At 40.6% G+C, this 19737-nt stretch overlaps 1 protein-coding gene across 1 annotated transcript in view; it reads right to left on the bottom strand.

Annotated features, from left to right (window-relative positions):
* PCSK5 (proprotein convertase subtilisin/kexin type 5) overlaps nucleotides 1-19737 on the bottom strand; it is a 260034-nt gene that overhangs the window by 10414 nt on the left and 229883 nt on the right. The window contains exons 27-30 of the mRNA XM_075447030.1: nucleotides 18732-18932; nucleotides 3865-3948; nucleotides 3146-3341; nucleotides 629-846 (exon numbers count right to left, since the gene is read on the bottom strand). Of these exons, the coding sequence (XP_075303145.1) occupies nucleotides 629-846; nucleotides 3146-3341; nucleotides 3865-3948; nucleotides 18732-18932 (699 nt within the window). The remainder of the gene's footprint in view (nucleotides 1-628; nucleotides 847-3145; nucleotides 3342-3864; nucleotides 3949-18731; nucleotides 18933-19737) is intronic.

Raw genomic sequence — 19737 nt, 5'->3', positions numbered from 1 at the left:
TGTTTGTCTTTGCATAGAGCTGGGATTCAGCTGCTAATTTTATTATGGGTACTTGGTTTAATAGCTTTATTTATGATTTTTTTTTTTTTTTTCATTTCATCCGTGTTTGTGTTTCCAGAATGGCTTGCTCAATATTAACTATCCTGGAAATTTTTGTGGGGGTTTTCAGATTTACCAGGATATGCAAGGCTTTCCTAGTATGTTTCACTACAGAGTTTTTGTTCTCTACCATAAGTAGGCACTTACAAAAATGGTGAAGAGATGTAAAGTTCAACCAAACTAGGAAAGAAACATTCTGTATTTCACATTGGTATAAATGTGTATGCAAGTGTTTAAGCGTGGATATACTGGGTCAGAAGTAGAATCAAACCAGTAGGAATCTCTGAAGGACAACAAGAACAGGCAAAACAATGTGAAATCTTTACAGATTAAGTACAGGTTTAGACAGATTCTCATCATAAAGCACCGATTGCTTAGCCTCTATCTTAGAGATTAGCAATGATTTATACATCTGTTTTTTTATTTTTGCTCATGGCAGAATTTCTTTTCAGATCTGTATTTCTGTCAGTCTGTCTCTAGACAGATCCAGATGGATTTTAGCCACGTCAAGACCAGTTCTTCATAATACCTTTGCATGTTTGATTGTGAATGCACTCCTGACACATTTCAGGACAGTGTTTGCAGATTCCTTCAGAGGCAAAATGCTTCTCTGAACAGGTAGGTTTACATTTCCACTGCTCCAGGAGCAAAGGACTTTTACAGGACAGGCATTTCGTTGCACTTCCCACGCATGTCTTACAGGATCCACTGCATTCTTTGCAAGTCTCAGAATCATTAAAATATCCACTATTGAACGAAAACAAACACAAAGCAAACTGCCGGTCAATGTACAGTTATCATACCGTCCAGGCTATAAGAATTATGAGTATATACAGAAGTTTCTGAGGATGCACATTTCACTGGATGAAACAGGTTTCTCACACAATTAGTTGCCCATCCTCCACTTACATCCCCTCTGCTGGCAAGCAGAACAGGTGTATGGTTAGTGCTATGGAGGGAGTCTGGCCTTCCTCTGTTCTTGTACCTACTTTCTAAGGGATGTTGGACTTTCTTGCTCATTTGTTGATTTCCACCTTATGTAGGATAGGAAGATCTATAACGTTTGGGAAAAGAAAGATGCAATCTCATCTTGCACAGCTGACCCTCAACAGTCATACTGGGGAAAGACAGAGACATATAACCTCAGTGGCTCTAGAGGGGAGAAAGAGAAGAGAAAAGCCTGGAAGTGTAAAGGCTGGGAAGAATAAGGAGGGCTGGGATTAAAAAACCGCAACAAAACCAGTATGTTTAAGTAGTACCTTCTGTTTAGTGACAGGAAGCTAGAGACAGTGAAGAAGGAGCATGGTTTTACTGGTATCTGTGGTGTGAGAGCAACTGCAGACAACCATGGCTGGGACTATTAGTCATAAAGGAAATATGGCAAAAAATTGCACGTATATTTCAGGAGAAGAGGGATAAATGGAGAGGCTGGATGCAATCCAATCTGCCTACACTCTCAAAACCAAAATGTTAGGAGGTTAAAGGACAAGAAAGTCCACATTTTGAGATAATTGCTAATCCATATGTATACAGCCATTGATGAAAACTAAGGAAGAAGCTGACATAGAAAGTAGTCCCATAACATGTACTTCACATTAACAAGCTTGTTCTTCCCTGCAGAGTGGTGCTTCTGCTTTTCTTCTTGGAGATGACCTTTCCAAAGAAAGGCTGAGGAGGTGCACTAGGAGCAAGGTTAGAGAAAAGATAGGAAGAGCTGTGCCTGCCATCTGTTCTCATCTTCTTTTTTAATCCTAACCTTTGTCATGATCCTGCATCTGTTTGTCACAGTCTTGTCTTCTACTCTTGTTCCAGTCTTGAGTACTCAGCTAGCACAGTCTTTCAAAATCCTCTGTCAGGAATTATCAGTGCAATAATTGTCAACCCTTTCCATCCCCTATAGCATGTCCCAAAACTCAAAAAAACCCTAAAAAAATTTCTCATATAGCCCTCTTCTCCAGTGGAGAGTAGTTATGCCTCAAGAACTTTGCCTTAGAGGCTAAAACCATAGTTTAATGCTTGTGAACTTTGCAGAACAATGTCTAGGAAGCCATTATTTATAGTCTGGAATTTGGAAAAGAGGGGGGTAATAACAGCAGAAAAGACTAGTGATATATGAAAAGGTTTAGTTTTATTACAGTGACCCTGTGTGGGATAACTGTGGGGAATGAGTACTGAGAACAAATAGATTAATGCCAAAACATTATATTTGCTTGTGTGTCACAATTTCTGATATTAAAACTTGTTTCTGGATTAGAGTAGGTTTTAGTGCAATTACTTTGCATTTACTATGACATTTGATGATCAGAATCTGTTCCACTGGTCCTTATTGACTTATTTGACAAAGTTAGCAGCAAAGTACTGCCAGAGAATTTGTACTGATCACAAGAAAAGCAGGAGCTGCACATTTTTGTAAGGAAAGAGTTAACCAATCAAGATCTTCATACTGCATAGCACAGATTTTCTGTGTATATACAGGCATGATGAACACTGATGAAAAAAGCACGGAAACAGGAGAACCTGATCTGCTCAAGTGCTTGATCTAATATCCTTCACTGTCAACTGGGAATCCTTCTTTTTGAATTCCACTTAGGAGAGGAAAAAGTAAAGTATATTAGCCAAAGAGAGAAACACATCACTAAGCATTATATTTCCATACCAGGACACTGATGCATCCACTTTCTGGGTTCACACCCTGGCTCTCTACTACTTTGAAGGAGGAACGAGTTAGGAGAATGACTAGAGGCTTATCTTCTGTCACTGCAAAGCGCCTACCTGAAGCACCATGGTCCTATTGAAGTCAATGGGGGCTGTACCATCTGTCATAGGATTTCATGTCTAGTTTCACTTTCGATTGTTCTCTTTTTCTCTAAGCAAGGGAAAACGCTGTTTATTCAGGCCAGCTGAAAATTATTTTTACCATGTGGTAGTTTCTGGTAGCTTAGGTCACATTAAGATTTCCCTTGAAAGGTTTATAGTGAATCTGAACTTTAAAGAGAAGGAGCACTGTGAAAAAATCAGGAGCAGTCATCCAACAGGAGTTACTTACTCGGGGCAGTCCTGTAAACATCTGCCTTTGTGGAGGAAGAGTGGCTGGTCCTGTTCAGCCTGACACTTCTGACAGTGCCAGCGGTCGGAGCACACCTCACAGCCTTCCATGCACATCTCGCACTTTCCGCTTGCAACATTACCAAAAGTTTTTTGAGGGCACAGAGAAACACAGGTGTTATGGGTAAGAAATTTTCCTGGCAAAGGAGCAACCCAGGTGGGGAAAGGCACCAATTAGAAACATATTTAAAAGATTCCTCCCTGGAATATGTGGCTGTAAAAAAACTTCCAACTTCCTCGAAATTTAACTTTTTGATTCTTAAAAACATGAATAAAACATTCTTTAAGCCATTTCCCAAAGTAATTAGCTTAACCTTCACTGAACTTTAAGGTTAGAAGGAATCATCAGGATTATCTAGTACATCTTCCTCGATAAATCCGTGTTCAGTAATTCTTGCATCGTATCTACAACTTTTGTCTGAAAAAAAAGAGAAGGAACAACATCCACCTAACAATTTTTGTAGCCATATTGCCACGGCCACATGCTTAATTCCTAGCTGATGCCTGACTTCAGCTGGTGATTATCTGATTACCTACCTATGCTTTAAGCCGTCAAAGACCTTTCTGTTTTCATTGATGAAAATATTCCCTGGAAGTGTGTCGAATACAGAATATTTTATCCTCTTGCAAAACTTACCCAAAGAAGCTGAAGTCTCTTACCTTCTGGACACGAAGTACACATATCAGCAGATTTCTCACAAGTCCTACATGAAGGGTTACAGGACTGCAATTTTTTTTTTGCATCTGGGATGAAAAGAAAAAAAGTTCAATTATAGGCTGTCTTTGCTCATTTCCCCTCCCTTTAGGTGGGCCATTTCCTATAGGTTTTTCTAAGCTGTCTCAAAAATGTGCCTCTGTGAATTTTTGGAATTCATAAAATTGGAGAACTTTATGGTTGTGTTCAACTCCACTCTTAAATGGTAAGGTAAGAGTTGTAATAAAGGAAAATATAAATGTTATCCTGAGATTCACTAAGGCACTGTTCTGGATGGCTCATCACAAATGAGAACAATAATAATAATCCTTAATAATGTCAGTTTCAATGGAGTGCTCCAAAACCAAATTCAGATCTGTAATACTAATAGACTACAAACAGGAAGAACTAGAATGTATGTAAATTTGGGGGACTTGGTGTAGTGAGATATTTTCATGGAGATTTTGTACTAGCTGGTTGCAGAACACCATTACCCTGTAACTAAGGGAGAAACTCTGAGTAGGAAGGAGAGAGAAATGCGTGTTTGGAAAGAAGATCTGTTAAATAGTTCTTCCCAAAGATACTGCCTGCCATTTCCCTCCAAAAGGGAAAGTCTGATGTGTGTCAAATTGAGTTTTTATGCCATTGGAGAACTAAGACTTCGGTTATGCTTTGCATAGACTTTATCCAGTGTGTTACTCAGCTCCAAAATGACAAGGAGATTTGACGATCATTCTTAATATAGAGAAAGCGTGCAGTGCAATGTGGTACGTCCCAGTGTGCAGCTGTGTATTTTAATCGAAGCATTTTAATCCAAGCAATTATAACAATGGGTGAATGGGTGGCTGATGAAAAAGTAGTTGTGGGCCAGAGGACAGCAGACAGTAACCTTTTGATTTTGCTGAAAAGAAAAAATAAAGAATAAATCAGAAGTTTGTTGCAGATTGAGCTTTGCACCTCAGTTAGCACATCCAGCTCATCCTCCAATTAAATATGTATGATTTCTGTAAGTCAGTGGACTGGCTGACGGTATCCATTAGCTATGTGCAGCATATCACTACATCTTTTTTTTCTGTCTGTTATGCAAGGTAGTTTGTAATGTTGGCATTTGGAATGAAAGTCATGAAAGCAAATGCTTTAGTAAAAAGAGCAGGGAGGAGAACAGGAGACTTAGAGTCCTTTCCCACAAGTGGAAATGGTGGGCATTTTATTAATCAGAGAGGCACGCTGTAGAAAAGCGGGTATGTGTATAACATGGCACAGGGGAAGCAGAAAGAGGAATAATTAAAAAAAATATTATTAATTATTTTTATTTGTAACTGTACTGCTAAATGAACTGAGCCACAGCTATTCCAGTGAAAGAATTTGGGTCCATGTTCAATGTGGCTAGGAGATGGTCCATAACAATATGTCACATCCATGTCTGACTCTACCAGCAGCTGAGAACATCTTAAAAATTCTCTATGCTAAAAAATCATTCCATATGCTGTTCCTGGCCAGAACCAGAACAATTCAGGAGGATCCAGGCACAGTGCAGTAGATCAAAACCTGGCTGTTTAACAGTACAGCACTCAGCAAAGACGTGGCCAGTCATTCTTTACCAGCACTACCTGTGAATACTACTTGCACACGATAGTGAAAGCCTGTAGTGTTGCAACTCTTCTTGGCAACTTGCAGAATATAAAGCAGCACCAGATGTAGCAGAGGATTAGGAGAGTTTTCCTTGTCACCACCCTCCTGCTACAGCATTTCTGCCTTCCCTGAACAAGGGCCATAGAGTGTTTACAGGGTGCAGGCACAGGCCATAGGAACCACAGGATAATGTACGAAACAGAAGAAAGCTCCACACTGGCAGGGTGAATGTGGGTTGTCAGTCCAGACTGAGACTGGGTCTGCCCAGTCTGAGGCCAATGGGCAAAGTGTTAAATCCTTGTGTATACCCTGCAAAACAGCAAAAAGCTTTAGCATTGGCTTTAGGACCAGAAGTGTTGGTGGCCATGGTAAGTCACAGACCTATCAAGGACCAAAACAGGTGCGACTAGGAAAATATTTCAGCAAGTACCACCTGAAGACAATTTTCAGCTCCAAAGGTACAGAGGCCTTCTGGAGGCAGAAAATACCTGAAAATGAATTTTGAGATGTGCAGCCTTAAGCACTGCTAAACAGATGACATAAAAACCTTGGATGTGAGTACACAGGAAGGCTGTGTCACCTTCATGACTTCCTACTAACCACAGCTGAACCTAAGGCGTATAATGTCAGGTAATAGTCAGTGTGCAGAAATGAAAACCTCTGGAAAAGCTCTTTGGAAAGACAAGAAACAAGTGAGGAAGGTACAGAGTCCCTGGCTTGTGGAAGAATCACAGAATCACAGAATGTTTGGGGTTGGAAGGGACCTCTGTGGGTCATCTAGTCCAACCCCCCTGCTGAAACAGGATCACCTACAGTAGGCTGCACAGGACCTCGTCCAGGCAGGTCTTGAATATCTCCAGAGAAGGAGACTTCACAACCTCCCTAGGCAGCCTGTCCCAGTGCTCTGGCACCCTCAGAGTGAAGAAGTTCTTCCTCATGTTCAGACGGAGCTTCCTCTGCTTCAGTTTGTGCCCGTTTCCCCTTGTCCTGTCACTGGGCACCACTGAAAAGAGTCTGGCCCCGACCTCCTGACACCCACCCTTCAGATATTTGTAGGCATTTATAAGGTCCCCTCTCATCCTTCTCTTCTTCAGGCTGAACAAGCCCAACTCCTTCAGCTTTTCCTCGTAGGAGAGATGCTCCAGTCCCCTCACCATCCTTGTAGCCCTCTGCTGGACTCTCTGCAGTAGCTCCTCATCTTTCTTGAACTGGGGAGCCCAGAACTGGACACAGTGCTCCAGATGAGGCCTCACTAGGGCAGAGTAGAGGGGGAGGAGGACCTCCCTCAACCTGCTGGCCACACTCCTCCTAATGCACCCCAGGATACCATTAGGTTTCTTGGCAGCCAGCGCACACTGCTGGCTCATGGTTAACCTGTTGTCCACCTGGACACTCAGGTCCCTCTCCACAGAGCTGCTCTCCAGCAGGTCCGCCCCAAGCCTGTCCTGGTGCATGGGGTTGTTCCTCCCCGGGTGCAGGACCCTGCATTTGCCATTGTTGAACCTCATCAGGTTCCTCTCTGCCCAACTCTCCAGCCTGTCCAGGTCACCCTGAATGGCAGCACAGCCTTCTGGTGTATCCACCACTCCTCCCGATTTTGTGTCATCAGCAAACTTGCTGAGGATACACTCTAACTCTTCACCCAGGTCATTGATGAAGAAGTTGAGTAAGACTGGGCCCATTACTGACCCCTGTGGGACACCAGTAGTTACAGGCCTCCAACTAGACTCAGTGCCGCTGATGACAACCCTCTGAGTTCTGCCATTCAGCCAGTTCTCAATCCACCTCACCGACCACTCATCCAGCCCACACTTCCTGAGCTTCCCTAGGAGGATGTTCTGGGAGACAGTGTCGAAAGCCTTGCTGAAGTCGAGGTAGACAACATCCACTGCTCTCCCCTCATCTACCCAGCCAGTCATGCCATTGTAGAAAGCTATCAGATTGGTCAAGCATGATTTCCCCTTGGTGAATCCACATTGACTACTCCTGATAATTGTATTTTCCTTCACTTGATTGATGATGACCTCAAGAATGAGCTGCTCCATCATCTTTCCTGGAAAGGAGGTGAGGCTGACTGGCCTATAGTTCCCTGGGTCCTCCTTCTTGTCATTTTTGAAGACTGGAGTGACATTGGCTTTTCTCCAGTCCTCGGGCACCTCTCCTGTCCTCCAGGACCTTTCAAAGATGGTGGAGAATCACTCAGCAACGATGTCCGCCAGCTCCCTCAGCACTCGTGGGTGCATTCCATCGGGCCCCATGGATTTGTGGGAATCCAGATTGCTTAAGTGATCTCTCATGCAGTCCTCCTCGACCAAGGAAAGTTCATCCTTTCTGCAGACTTCCTCTCTTAGCTCCAGGGCCTGGGATTCCTGAGGGCTGGCCTTGGCACTAATGACTGAAGCAAAGAAGGCATTCAGTAACTCTGTCTTCTCTTCATCCTCCGTTACCAGGACACCCACCTCTTTCAGCTGTGGCCCCACATTATCCCTAGTCTTCCATTTGCTGCTGATGTAGTTGAAGAAGCCCTTCTTGTTGTTTTTGACATCCCTTGCCAGATTCAATTCCAGGTGGGCCTTGGCCTTCCTCATTGCATCTCTGCATGCTCTGACCACATTCCTGTATTCCTCCCAAGTGGCCTGTCCCTCTTTCCACATTTCATGGACCTTTCTCTTCCACCTGATCTCCACTAGAAGCTCCTTGCTCATCCATGCAGGTCTGCTGCCTCCCTTTCTAGATTTCTTTCTCAGGGGTATGCACCGCTCCTGAGCATGGAAGAAGTGATGTTTAAACAGCAACCAGCACTCTTGGACCCCCTTGCCTTTGAGAGCCCTGGTCCACAGGATTCCTCCAGGTAGCTCCTTGAAGAGGCCAAAGTTAGCTTTCCTAAGAAGAAAAGGTGGAAGTGATGTCTAAGTATCAGGAGCCCAAGAAGTGGAAGGGGAGGGAATTTCTATTAGGTAATGTCTGAAGTTGCAGGGCTGGGAGGATAGCACAGGGGCAGGCATTGATGAAGGACTGGAGATTCACAAGGAGACCTCAGTGTGTGAAGTGAGTTCAGTGGTACCACGAAGCAGTAATGAAACGCCCCATCTTCTGGTTTCAACGTTATAAAAGGGGCCTCAGTGCTGGGGCTCTTTGCAATGTTGCTGCTGCTGGGGAAGTAGTTGTCAGATTCATTGAACGTTTAGAGTGAAAGAAGATTTCTTGAGAAATCCTGATTAGGCTCTGTATTTTGCACTGTCTATGTAAAAGTTATGTATTTGCATATAGATTAATAGTCATGTAGTTTAGAGAGTGAAGAGCTAGAGTTACAAAGTAATATTAAAATACTTTTTTTAGTTGCCTACAAGTCTCATCCTTCTTGAGAAGAAGAAGTGTTTTGTTTTGTTTTTCTTCACCCTTTTATGTGCGTGGATGTGGACACCTTCTAAGGCTTTCTGCAACAGCAGGTCCTGTGAGGTTAGATGCTTTCTGTCTCTTGCTGACATATTTTTTTAGAGCTTTTTTTCTTATGAGGACCTATTTTCCATATTTTAGGTTACAACATGAGGTTTGGAGAGGATTCTAGTCTGTTTAGGTGCCCCTGAGTGTAAAGAGCTGTTTGAGTCTCTCTCAGTCCTCCAGATGTACGTAACCATATAGCACATAAGCAATTTCGGTTTGCTTATTCAAGTAATCCTCAAAGTAACTTGCTGGTGACCATTGCTTACTCTTGTGAGATGCAGAAATTCACTGTCACAAGATATTTTTGGAGAGACTACTCCTTAGTTTTATGTTTGTTCCTAACTCTCCATTATTGAATAAATCCTTAAAGAGTGTCCTTCTTGATGTCATCTGTAAGAATATAACGAATACTCTGGAAAAGCTGGGTGTTAGGTGTTAATAGATTTTATATTCTCCTATCCTTAATTATGCAGAGCTTCTCTCTTTTTCTGCTGTTGAGAGAAGATACCCACTGGCCTGCAAATCCTAAGATTTTTCACTTTGAGAGACTAGTCTTTTGGCACTCTTTGAACAAGAATGTTAAATAACTGATGATATATTGCACAGCCATGTACTTATTAATTAAAGTTTTTCATTTTGCCTCTAGAACCTTGACTGAAACAAAGACCATCTGTTCCTGATGTCTGCCTGAGGTTTCACATCCTCCATTCCTCCATCAGTTGCTTTGATAAACCTTCAGAATTTTTCAAGGCATAGTTCTGATTTTCCTACTGAAAATGTTATAGGCCTTTTTCTAAATATGCAGTAAATAGTACAGATTTTCATTTTGCTTTTCAGCAGCTTTTCATCCGGCTACCTTACCCTGGTTTATGTCTTATTTTTTAAATACTACCTACTGGGTAGTTTTAAGCACTGTAATTTAATACCAGTTATGAGTGAAGAAGCAAGCTAGAAATATTACTTAAGTATGTGTTGCCAGGGTAAAAGGACCTCGATCCTGGTAAGACAGTTGGTGTAACATAAAAAACAAATAGCAGGAAGGTAAGGTTAAGCAGAGAAGTTCTTAACTACCATTGAAGAATGTTTAAATAACCTCATTGTTTCAAAAATATTTCAAGCCTTACAATTAACAATAAGGATCTTTTTGAGTGAAGTACGGTTTATTTCTATTTAATCCTTGCCCCTTTGGCAGCATTTGCTGTTTTCTGTAATATTTGCTAGTCACCACCAGAGGGAAATGTACACAAGCTATTGGACTTCTGATAGTTCACACTGGAGACAACCTTTAGCTTTCCAGTCAAACATAAGTTCTGAAATGACCCAACTTTAGTATTTACAGAAGAAACCTTACAAGTATTTTTTTTTAATTCTGGACAGTTAAAATGAGTTTTTGCTATGATAAAGCTCTTACTGACTGGAAATAGGCTTTCATTTACTGAAAAACTCCCAACACGTGGTTAGAATAATGTAAAGTTTTAAAATGTAATTTTCTTGTATAGCAGTCAGTTTCCCTAACGGGCAAATGTGATGCAAGAGATTTGTTTATGGAAATCTGTTCACACGACTTCCAGTAATGTAACCAGAGCTTTCCAAAGAATAGCCTTCCAAACTGAAAAATGGTCATCCAAAATCTACTTCCTAGGGCTTTGGACTGATGATCAATGGGAAGCTTGGAAATGACTGGTTTTAGCTCTTGGGTTGTATCTTATTTTCCCCTAAAGGATGCCATTCTGTTCTTTAGGATCCAAAAAGCTTTCCCCTACAATTTCAGTCAAATATAGGCCCTGTTGGTCTGTGACGTAGAGCTGTAAACCATCCATATTCTAAAACTGAGACACTGACTCTGAAAAAACACCGTATTCTAGTATTATACCGTTCTGCTCCTCTTTTCTTAAAAGCCAAAATGTATCACCTTTTCAGACATACTGAACTGTTTTTATCCTTATGCTTATATTTTTTCTTGGATTTGTTTGTTTTTGTTTTTGTTTTTGTTTTTGTTTTTGGTTTTGGTTTTGGTTTTGGTTTTGGTTTTTTCCCCCACATGAAAACGCCTTCTCTTTAAACTCTATTCAGGCCAGAATCTGACTCAGTGTCACATTGATTCTTGTGTCTTTCTTTCTCAGAATGAGTAACAACTTAGACATACACCCAGCTAGGTCTCTCCTATTTCTTTCTAGAAACTGAGAAACTTAATCACACTGTGCCATTTCTTGAGCTAAGGTTTACTTCCACGGTGAACCTACCGTAGTGCTCTTGCCGTTCAGTCTATTCAAGGGATTATGAAACTGGAAGGCTGAGGAAAGACTGAAAAATGTATGTTTTTCTATTTTCTTTGGGCTTGTGCAACATAAATGAGACAATGGCAGTTTTCTGAAACCTAGTACTATAAGACTTTAACTGTGACCCCAAACTGAATGAAGGAAAAGAAGAGTGAAATGTTAGCTCCATTTAACACAAAGTCCCCATATTTCCTATTTTCTTGCTTAAGTGATCTCACTTTGAGCTCCCAGGATTTTTCAATCTGATTTTAGAGGAAGATTTAAGAAGTCCTCAGAAATATTCGCAGTGAAAACCATAGGTCCACGTGGAAAGAAATGTGGTCTTCTTCACATGATCACCACTTGTTCTGGAAAACGTGAAGTTTATAAAAAAAAACAACAAGTGGAAAATCTCTACAAAACCTGAAGATATGTGAGATATGGACATATCTAAAGAGACATGCCTTTAAACATAATAGCATTTGGAGTACCTTGTGGTGCCTTCTTAATTTCTTTTAAACCCACAACTGTATTGTAAAAGTCCTTACTAGTATATACTCATCTATTTTGTATTGTCCATCTTGATCTCACTACCTGATCCTTACGGACAATGGATGTTTATACTGGGTAGTGCAAGCAATAAGTGTGCAGACGGATAAAAACTGGTTCATTTTCTTCATTTTAAATCTTGTTTGTTCATTCATATCAGTAAAAGAGGGACTTAAAAACTTCTATTTTGAAGTTCTTATCGAAGTAGCTCCCTGTGTACATTTGTAATGCTCTTAGCTTCTAGACATTGACTTCTACAAGGAGAATATTTTTACAGTGTATTTTGTTGTTGGACCATAGCACAATTCCTGCAGTGAGGAATGCGGAACGAAATGAAGTGCCATGGCTCTTTGTAACTGCAAGTGTATTCCTTTTAGAAGGTCACCTGTCTAGCTTTTACACTGTGTAGTGAGATGTGATTTGAATGTGGTAGAGCTGAGATGCTATTTAGTTCATTAGGTTTTATTCTGCGCGTGGCACTGGCCTTGCAAACCTGATAAAATCATGAATAAAAACATAAACACAGGTTACATATCTCCATGAGGTAATTACAATTACATAGACCTGATAAAACATAATGAAAACAATATACGTATGCAATAAAATATTAGACCAATCCCATTTTGAAGACTTATGTGAACTGTAAATTTAAGGAAAATACGGGAGTGCTGAGAAGTAAATCACAATCCCCAATAACAATAATTAATTCCCAATCTAGTTATCTTGTAACAACCGTAGTATTACTTTACAAACAAATAGCTGGAATATAAAATTGGCATGCCTAAGAACATATGGAATAATGAATAATTTTTGCTTGCTTCTAGCAACCCGAAATTTCACATACGGATGATACTTAAAAAGGTCTCCTAATTCTTCCCGTGATGCTCGAATTCTGCACTCTAAATGTCATAACATTTTCACGTTCGGAAGACTATGACCCATTCTCTCCTGCTGCTGATTTCTCTACTGTCTTCTGCCCACCACATTCCTTTTTTTTTCCCCTTCCATATCTGAGACCTTTATAGGTATATCTGCATAGCTGTAGCTCCTTTTAAATAATCCTTTTAAAACCTGAATTACTGTTTTCTCTCAACCAGTATATTTTTACTGGTTTTGTTTTACTCCGTATTTAGGAAAAGCAAAATATGCAAGATGGATGCAGTTGGTCAATGGCTGCTTGTGGGAGGTTGCTCTTGTTATTGAGGGTGGTATGTAATAGTAAACAGAACCAGCTGCTATTTAGCTGCTTTATTTACTACAGCATATATTATCTGCATGTAAAGAATCACATATTCCATTTTGAGTTTGCGTCAGAAGCAGACCTCATGCCATATCCATTTCTTTCCTTTTGTACTTTTCAGATGAATGTGGTAGACTAAACCATGTAACGGAGAAATGAACAAGTTTTTAGGGTGCAGAATTTACAGCAAACAGGCAAAATGAAGACCTGACCATAGCTTGCAAAATGTCTAATCCAGTTGAAAGGGTGTGTGCACTCAGTTGGTGAATCGAGCTTACACTAGTGTGCCTCCTGGCTTCCAAAGTCATGTCATCATCTGGTACATGAGATAAACTACAGATTTTTCACACTAGAAACACAGCTAACAGAGCTCGATCTCTTTTTTTTTTTTTTTTTCTTTTCTTTCCCTTCCTTTCTTGGCTTGCCCTGTCTTTTTAAAAGCCTGGATAACAGACAAGGTCTGTTTCATTATTTCAGACCTGGGTACGACTTGTTAATGATTCCTCATATGAGTTGAAGTGTTTGCCCAGAAGAGTATACCCGCAAAATAAATATCATTTTAGGAAGTTGTTTTCACAGAATCACAGAATGGTAGGGGTTGGAAGGGACCTCTGTGGGTCATCTAGTCCAACCCTCCTGCCGAAGCAGGGTCACCTACAGTAGGCTGTAGAGGACCTTGTCCCCGCGGGTCCTGAATATCTCCAGAGAAGGAGACTTCACAACCTACCTGGGCAGCCTGTCCTAGGGCTCCGTCACCCTCTGGGGGAAGAAATTCTTCCTCATGTTCAGACGGAACTTCCTCTGCTTCAGTTTGTGCCCATTGCCCCTTGCCCTGTCACTGGGCGCTACTCAAAAGAGCTTGACCCCGTCCTCCTGACACCCACCCTTCAGATATTTGTAAGTATATATTAGGCCCCCTCTCAGCCTTCTCTTCTTCAGGCTGAACAAGCCCAGCTCCCTTAGCCTCTCCTCGTAGGAGAGATGCTCCAGTCCCCTCACCATCCTTGTAGCCCTCTGCTGGACACTCTCCAGTAACTCTTCATCTTGCTTGAACTGGGGAGCCCAGAACTGGACACAGTGCTCCAGATGAGGCCTCACTAGGGCAGAGTAGAGGGGAAGGAGAACCTCCCTGGACCTGCTGGCCACACTCCTCCTAATGCACCCCAGGATACCATTAGGTTTCTTGGCAGCCAGGGCACACTGCTGGCTCATGGTTAACCTGTTGTCCACCTGGACACTCAGGTCCCTCTCCGCAGAGCTGCTCTCCAGCAGGTCCGCCCCAAGCCTGTCCTGGTGCATGGGGTTGTTCCTCCCCGGGTGCAGGACCCTGCATTTGCCTTTGTTGAACCTCATCAGGTTCCTCTCTGCCCAACTCTCCAGCATGTCCAGGTCACCCTGAATGGCAGCACAGCCTTCTGGTGTATCCACCACTCCTCCCGATTTTGTGTCATCAGCAAACTTGCTGAGGATACACTCTAACTCTTCACCCAGGTCATTGATGAAGAAGTTGAGTAAGACTGGGCCCATTACTGACCCCTGTGGGACACCAGTAGTTACAGGCCTCCAACTAGACTCAGTGCCGCTGATGACAACCCTCTGAGTTCTGCCATTCAGACATTTTTTTGTAGAATGTTTTGATTGTTGAAGTGTGTGCTCATAAAAATTCATAATACTGGCCTATTATTTATGCTTGCATAAGAAATAGAAGTCAAAGCTTAATCTTAGGAAAAAAGTGTATTCCACATTCACAAAGGTTTTAATCCTCACCTAGGTGCACTAGTCTCTCAAATTGCAAAGAAAATCAGATTCTGTGTTGGCTTCTCTATGACAGGCTCTGATGTGCTGCCCTTTCATTTATGTTAGCCTTGGAACCAAACAAAACAACAGTCTTTGTTTCCCCAAACTCACTTTGTTCCGTATGGTACATCAATATAGTCACTAAAACCACAGTGGAACCCACTGAATCCATGCAGCTGGAAGTCAAAGACAAATGGGTTCATTATTTGTAAACAGAGTTCAAGGTCTATTACATCAACTCTGTTAGTAACATTTCTGAAGGAAAAGAGTAAATACAAGACTAACATGGTAAAAGCTGTCGTAAACTACCCTATTTGGAAATTTTGGATGTATCTTCCTAGTTGCAATGCCTTTCTGCATTGTCTGGAGCAGGGTGTATGCTGAGGATGAGCTTGGTGCAATATCATCTTCATTCCCATGACAGGGTCAAGGTTGTTTATTTCATACTTGGCCCCCACGCCCAGCTCAATCCCCCAAAGGGGGAAGACTAGTAGTTGTCGGGCATGTATTCTTTAAATTAGATTCCTTAATTCAGGCCACTGAAGCTCAGAGGCAGCTCTGCCATGGTGCAGATTTAAATGTAAATGTGTTGAGGACAATGAGCTGCCAATGGAAGAAGCGTATTTTAATAAACAGGCAGAGAGGATGAGAGCCAAAAGCCAACTCTCAGCCACAATCTTGCCAACACTGGGCTGGTGAACAAACATGAAAGGATTCTAATATCCTCTGAAGAATGGACAAAGTTCTTGGACCGTGCACGTGCTGCATGACAGGCTACCCTTAGAAACTGAGTTTGACAACAGAGGAGGTGGAAGATCTTTATATTTTACTAAAAAGAAATAGACCTGGAGAAACTCAGAGTAGCTATAAACAAGTGAAAGAACAAAAAAAGTAAACTGGTATAAAATATTTGGAGATCTTTCCAGAGGAAGCAGTGAAAAACTTGGAAAGATGCCATGACTTTGCATCCATGTACAAAAGAACAATATTCTCTCTGTCCCTGTAATCTTCTTTAAATAATGGAAAAGCTGTACAGAAATACTTAAGAAGAACCGGAGAAGTATCATTGTTCCAGCCCAGGGAGTTTTTCTGTACAGGTATGCCAGCCAGAATCCTCACTGACAGTAAGTTCCAGGGAGCACAGATAGGTTTTCATTTTGTCCATTCTTGTACTGATCCTACTGCACTGTTGAACAAAGTTATAAAAGACAGTGGCTGCCTCCGCTAAATTTTATTTGTTTCAAGAAAGCTTTTGACAATGAAGAAAATTATTGTAACAGAGAGTGAAACTCTGTTTCTTTTATTTTTCTTTTTCCTTTTATAATTATCCACCTATTTTGAAATATTATCAGGGTGTGAAACGTCTCTAACTAGGAGCTACTATTGGTGTGACATACTGCTAGAGTTAAATGTGGTTTGGTCCTGCCTGGATGCTTTTTTTTTTGTTAAGGATCTTCCACATGGAATGAGAATTTCAAATATGGATGGCACAGTTGGAAATCTGGACCGAGCTGATATCTGCCTCTTGAAGGCATCATCAAAAAAAAGAGTGAGTTATAATCTAGCCAAAAAATAAATTATTTAGATTTCACTGTTAATTAGCTAATGAAAATGACTGTTATGAGAACCAGATGATCCTACAGTATCTGAGCAAGAAACCTCACAAACTGTTGATAAATGTAGCTATTCAGTGTGTAACTTCAGTAAAGACAGTGACAATCTCATTACCATTTTGACTTAAAGGTTACCACTATTTGGAAGCCTACTCTGGTGAGAAAAATCTTGAGATACCACCAAGTTAAACATCACTTTTTCAGCAGTTACATGGCAGAGCTCCTGCCACACTGTGGGAATCCCAGCAAGTCTATCCAAGAGAAGGTGGAGACCCTCCAGCCAGGTCCCTGCATCTTACAGTTTGACATGCCCCTAAATAAGATGTATTTTAACTACTGGAAGGAAAGAGAAACGGCATGCAAGGTGGCAAGAAAGAGGTTTCACAGCACAGCAATGCTGATACATACAGAACTGCATCAGCTGCCTGCTCAAAGAAAAAAGCTGACAATGAGTCACTTTGCTTGACATCTTGAGAAACAGATAACTAACAGAACAAACTACAGACATACTCCTTCCATGGCACTGATGTAGATAGTCTCAAACTGAACAAATACTTACTCGTATTGATGAAACATAAGAAAATGCATGGAGACCAACTTTCTATTAATATTTGTGCTTTTTAGGTCTCTCTGATCTTTTTATGAAGTGAGGAAATGTTGGTCCATTTGATACAACATTTCTCCATAGATAGACAATGAATAGAAATGGTCAATGTTTTTTCTGAAAATATTTGTTGATGTATTTTAATTTTTAATGCAAGTTCATACTGGTCTAAGAATAGTCATTCTTTGATGGGTTTCAGTCAAATAAAGACATGGAAATCAGAAAAAAATTTGTGTTTGATAGAAAAATAAAGACGGGAGGGACCTTAAATAATCTAGTCCCTTGCTCCACTCAGTAAACACCCGTCTCAGATGCTTTTTGTGTGTACTTAAAGACTCCTAGTTATGGAAATCTCCAAACTTCTTCAAAGATTCTACTATTACTTCATTATTCCATTTGAAAGTCTCCTTTTTTCCAATGCCGAATCTAAAGCTCCTTTTCTACATTTTAAGCCGTTTACCGCACTTACAGAGACCTGATCTATACCTTCCTTCTTTGTGATTGTTTTCCACTTAGCTTTCTCATTTAGTCCCAAGCCCCTTATTTATCTCAGCCTTTCACTGTAAATATTTTTTTTCCTTGATTTCTGGCAATTCTCACTGTTTCCTCTCTAATTGGCCCACTTCTTTCTTTAAACGCTGTGCCCAAAACTGAACATGTTACTCAACTGATGCTTTGCAACTATAAAGAGAGTGTGAAAGAATTATATAACATTGACTTTTCTCTTTGTTTTGTTTATAGTGATCAGCAAAGCAGGTTTTGAAACTCTAGAGGAAATTTTGCCCTTTGTTAGAGAGTATGGCATACGTATAATTAAAAAGTGCCACTTGCAATCCTAACTATTTAGATTCCACATGTTGCACAGGTTTGACTTAAAAGAATGAATATTCATAGAAAATTAGTTTCAATTTCCATGCTGGGTGATAAATTCACCGCTAGTACTGTGTCATTTGGTAACATAACCTATTCAACTATACTTTATATAACTGACATAATGGGAACAACAAATATTCTACTATGCACTTTTCATTTAACAGTTTCTTAACAAGAAATTTGTGACAGTAGTGAGATGCATTTGAAGGTTCTTATGAAGGAAAATAATTAAAAAATAATACAAATAATTCCCTTCAAAAGCTTGAAACTTTAAAAGCATTTTCCTTCTAAATCCTTTATTTTGTTTTGGAACAGAATTGTTTTTCGCATGCAGCAAAGCTTACTTTTAAATACACACACGCACGCACGCACGCACGCACGCACACACACACACACACACTTGATTATTTTCCATTTCCAACTTGCATTCATTTCTATGTAGGAAATAATAGCCATAAAGTTGGTTTAAAACATAGCCTATAAGGCTCCCAGCATTTTAGGTAAGGAACCAGTACCTTAATTTATTATCTATCCTTTATCTTATTCATCTTTTTTATCTTTTATTTTTTCATCTTTTATCTATCCAGATAAGAAAAAGTCCCAGCTAAGGAACATTTAAGTTGTATTAAAATGTTATGCTATTTGTAGGAAGATGAATTTCACTCTGTGAAATCAGTGGTTTTGGTCAGTATAATTTTAAAACGGCAATGAGTTTGACAAAAGTGCAGTTTCACTCAAGTTGCAAGATCTTGATATACCCTTTCTAGAATTTTTAGCAGTCTTCAGAGAAACAGAAAAGATTAAGAGATCTGTTGCAACTTACCACTCCAGAACTTCCCATTGGGTGGAGAATTTCTTGGATTCAGACACTGCCCACGAGATAGGTGGAAACTGTTTTTGCACCCAGTACAGTTCTCATAGCTGTACCCAGCACAGGTTGTACAGCTCCTGTGGCAAGGTTCGCATTCTCTAGAGATGTCATCAGTGAAGAAGCCATCTGCACACTCACTCACACATGTGCTACCTGCAACAGAAACAGAGCCTGGCAGTATGGTGTCTGCTGACTCCTGCCAATCCTGACAAGAAGGTACCTCACCTATAGCCTCTCTCTGTCTCCATTAAGAAACAGTTTAAGAAAAAAATGGTATATAAGAACCCATGAAACTTTTTGTAGCTATATAAACTCTGTTTTTTTAGTGTGAAACCTAATTTCAACAAACTGTCTTACGCAAACTTCACAAACTTCAAACCAATCTGCAATTAAATTTATGTCTAGATGCGGTTTCATCCATGTTTTAAATCCTGGCACATACAAATCTTATGAAAGTCAAATCTGGACAAAAGTTTTGTGGTTGAGGCCCAATTATTATACTGGCTCAATATAAAATCTAAGTCCAGAGTTCTCTAACTTTGTTACCTACAAGGAAATTTTGAGGATTGGATGAATCTCTAGTTTCTGGTGAATATAAAGCTAAACTCGTGTGAATCTGATTCAGTTTATGGGTTGGCATACTGCAGCAAAGCCCCTAGAAGTTGTTACACTGACAGGCTTTTGAGCTTTCTCCAACTTCAATTAAAAAACCTGTAGACTGTCAGATCACCTCAGGTTGTGACCACAGAGTTTTCCGTGAGTGCGGTGCTTTTGTACACCACTACTGGCCACCTTCCACAGGCAATGCACAAGAATACCATAATCTCAGGATTTCCTGTGATTCATATTTGGCACCATGTTTGAACCAGACCTGCCTGATTTATGGCTTTGTAACAAAGCTAAGAGATTCTTAGTCTTGTGTGAATCTGATGTGGAATTTAGCAGTTTTAACTGAGCT

Source organism: Opisthocomus hoazin, chromosome Z, assembly GCF_030867145.1.
Source record: "Opisthocomus hoazin isolate bOpiHoa1 chromosome Z, bOpiHoa1.hap1, whole genome shotgun sequence".
In the NCBI taxonomy this organism is placed as follows: Eukaryota; Metazoa; Chordata; class Aves; order Opisthocomiformes; family Opisthocomidae; genus Opisthocomus; species Opisthocomus hoazin.
The sequence above is the reverse complement of the archived record's forward strand: the minus strand, read 5'-3'. Positions and strand labels throughout refer to the sequence as shown.